The 3,674-nt window shown below is 45.6% G+C and overlaps 1 protein-coding gene across 1 annotated transcript; it reads right to left on the minus strand.

Moving 5' to 3' along the window:
• Positions 1 to 2,201: 2,201 nt before the first annotated feature.
• On the minus strand, positions 2,202 to 3,581 carry LOC116348567. The gene has a single exon (XM_031779597.1). The coding sequence runs from the start codon at positions 3,579 to 3,581 to the stop codon at positions 2,202 to 2,204; it is 1,380 nt and encodes a 459-aa protein (XP_031635457.1).
• Positions 3,582 to 3,674: the final 93 nt, after the last annotated feature.

A 3,674-nucleotide genomic window follows, 5' to 3' on the forward strand; every position in this document is an offset into this window, starting at 1 on the left:
CCCTACAAATTATGCTGAGATCATCCGCATACCCAATCGCCTGGTAGCCATTTTCGTGAAGTCTCTTTAGGAGTCCATTCACTACTAATAGCCAAAGGAGAGGTGACAGCACTCCGCCTTGGGGAGTCCCCCTCGTTGCATGCACTATCACCTCATCCCCCCGATTCCGAAAGGTTATGGTTCTGTTCATTAGCATCGAATTAATCCATTTTTGGATCATTTGGTTTGCACCAATTTCTCTTACACTTTTATTTATGGCTTCAAAGGATACATTATCGAATGCTCCTTCAATATCCATAAACGTAGTGACCATGAATTCCTTGTCCAAGAGTGTTTTCTCGGCCATGGATACAATTTTGTGGAGAGCCGTTTCGGTTGATTTACCCTGCTGGAAGGCGTGCTGACTACCATGCAGGTCACCCGAAGCCTCCAATATTTCCCTTAGATACCTTTCGATCAGCCGTTCTAATCCCTTTAAAAGGAAAGAGGAAAGACTGATTGGTCTAAAGGATTTCGGCGACGTATAGTCATCTTTTCCTATTTTTGGAATAAAAGTTACTTTTACATTTTGCCATGAGCTGGGGACGTATCCCAGAAGTATCGAGGACTTGTATATGGATACAATTATATCTCCGATAATATCCCATGTTTTTTGTAAAAGCACTGGGTATATCTCGTCTAGGCCTGGCGATTTGAATGGGCCAAAAGATGAGATGGCCCATTCCACCCTCCTGGGAGATACGAGATTTTCGATGAAGGCGTCAACATATGCGTTTTGGACTGGCTCCAAGATTTCTTGGGCTGGCAACGCATGTGTTACATTTTCAGGGAAGTGCGTATCAAGTAGGAGCTTTGCAGTCTCTTCATCAGATTCCGTGTAGCTTCCATCTTGTTTCACAAGTATTCCTGGACCCTGGGCGGGGTCCTTAGCCAGAATTTTGTGTACTCTTGAGGTGCTTTTAGCCCCCTCAATTCTGCTAAAGAATCTCTTTTCAGAGTTCTTTTTAACAACAAGAATTTCACTGGTGTACTTGTTCCTACTCCTTCGCCATATTTCATGGCAGAGTGGGCCTTGAGGTGTATCCTTTCTTGCTAAATATATTCTAAGTAGTCTTCTGGATTCCTTTCTTAGCCTTTTTAGGTCCGTATTCCACCAATAATTGTTCTTTATCTTAATTTCACGCTCAGGGCATGAAATATGGTACGAAGTCTTCAAAAGATCTGTCAGACTTTCAGTTGCTTGGTCTAAACGATCCCTTGTAGAGATGTCCATACACAGTCCTCTGAGTGCTGTAGACCCTTTTCTTACTTCGTTTCTAAGTAACTCCCAGTTTGTATTTCTAGGGTTTCTGAATTTATTCTGTGCTCGGCGAGCACATAATAGTTGGAAGCGAATCTCTCTGTGGTCAGAGAGTCTATCTTCCTTTGTAACATGCCAATTCTTCACGAAATGCGAGAAATTAGCAGATATCAAAGTTATGTCTAAGACTTCCGACCTGTTTCTGGTAACAAACGTTGGTTGTACACCTCTGTTTAAGATGAACAGGTCAGTCGTTGCAATATATTCGAGAAGTAACTCACCTCTACGGTTTGTGTCACTACTTCCCCAGACCGTGTGATGCGCATTTGCATCACCCCCCAATATTATTGGAAGTGATCGGTTGATAGAATAATCATATAATGCTTTAAGTCCCTCTCCTGGAATATCTTCATTCGAAGGGTTTGCCAAGTAGAAAGAGCTTAGTATCACATCTGAATCAAGAGTACTGCCCTTACCCAGTTTCACTGCTGTGGTGTCCCGTGAACTGAACTGTGGCAAAAGTGTCAAGCTCAGTTCCTTGGAAGCAACGATACATGATCTATTGGGCTCGTTCGACTGATTCAAATACAATAAATTCATCTTTTCGGTGTCAAAGCCACATATTTTGTTCTTGACAACCCAGGGCTCTTGAATCAAAAAGATGGAGTTTTGTTTTTTTGTTTGCATATCACATATTGACTTACACACAAGTGCAGTCGCTGCCTTGCTTTTATGCAAATTTATTTGATGTATGCTAATCCATGCCAGCGCGTTCAATTGATTTGAGTTGCTGGCTGTAGATACAGCGTGTGTGGATGAACTGTTATTTGTATTAGCCATGGCTATATCAAATTACAGTTCAGAGAGTGAGAGAAGCAGAGAGCTTCGGGTACCAGATGCATCAGTCGATGCCTCTGGATTCCCGTTGCTCGTCCGCAACTCCCCCAGTATCCATGGCTTCTGGGCCATGTGAAGTGTTGGATGCGGTGTCCGATAGGGCAGCAGTCTCTGTAGACATCTCTACTTGTTCCTGTCCGCCCTCTTCAGATAACTCATCCATATAAGTGTCAGAATATTGTCGTTCAACCACAGTCACATCAACGTTCCGATATGAATCGTCACATTTTGCTTCCAGGTCATCCGTCGCTTCTGTATTTATTTCAGAACCAGATTCAGAATCAGATTCCGATGAAATAACTACCTCGTCCATGTGGTCAGTCCCTTTCTTTTCAGCAGGGTCTGATTTTTTGGAACGAGTGATTTCATATAGGCGAGTTTTACCCATTCCCACCTTGAACTCTGGGCCTTTCTCGAGGAGAATGGCCCGGTCCCGAGGCCTGACACTAACAGTGAACTGAGTGCCATTTGCCTCCTTTTTCGAATTTAAGAGTTTGAATGAGATTGGTGCGAGTAGGGGATTTGCTGATTTCAGCAAGATCTCCGCATCTTCCCAATGCTCAAGCTGCTTAAAGAAACCAGTGAACAGCGGAGGGCGTGGTATCTTACTGAATTCACAGACAATAAGAGGAAGTTCCAGCTTGGTAGCCAGTCTTCCAGCCACGCCCATTAACCATTCACTGGAGCGCTTGTCATCACACACAATCTTGACAACTCCACGAGTGCGGGTGGTACTCTCAAACGTTGGTGCCTGGGAGCCGGCTCGTACATCCTCGACCATGATGACGTTTAATGTCTTCAATATCTGCGTGAACAAGTCATGCGATATTTCGGACAAACTGTCCTGGCCGACGGAATGTACAACCGCCATCTCCAGAGAAGATCCTACCAGGGCCTGGGCATAGGTGGGTTTCCCCGATGCCACATTTTCTGGGGTCTCCTTTACGTCCAACCGTTTGTGAGCGTTCAGCTCTGGTGGAGTTCCTTCCTGTGGGCGAGGACGCTTTTTCGATGCCGACGATGGGTCTGGCAGGGACTGTTGTTGCACCCTACCCAGAGCCCGTGAGGTACCAACAGATGGTCCAGCTCTGGTAGGAGTGGACGACGATTGTGGAGTCCCACTTAGCTCTGGCATCGAATTCGAACAAAGCCCGGTAGTCACAGTGGATTTCTCCATGTTTTCTCGGGCTTTATTACGTACACGACGTTCTCGTCGTATTATTGTTGCTGAATGGCTTTCAGCGGGTGTTTTGACACCCTTCTTCTTCTTCTTCCTCTTCTTTTTACCAACATCTCCAAGGGTTTTACCCAAGCTACCAGGAAGGTTCTGACCGCTGGTTGCCGATGAAGATGCTGGTGGCTGGTTTATGAGAATTGCTCCCATCACCTCAGACCCAGTGGCCTCCGAGCCCCCCGGTGTGATCAGGTTGCTGGTGGCCTTAGGGTCTGTAAGTGATGAGTAGGAACCCCCACCCAC

The sequence above is a fragment of the Contarinia nasturtii genome, unplaced genomic scaffold (genome assembly GCF_009176525.2).
Source record: "Contarinia nasturtii isolate CC-2019 unplaced genomic scaffold, AAFC_CNas_1.1 Cnas_scaffold_2525, whole genome shotgun sequence".
NCBI classification, from domain to species: Eukaryota; Metazoa; Arthropoda; class Insecta; order Diptera; family Cecidomyiidae; genus Contarinia; species Contarinia nasturtii.

Bases quoted from the DNA above. Each gene is read 5' to 3' on its own strand.
- LOC116348567 (XM_031779597.1), bottom strand. From the start codon at position 3,581: ATGGGAGCAATTCTCATAAACCAGCCACCAGCATCTTCATCGGCAACC.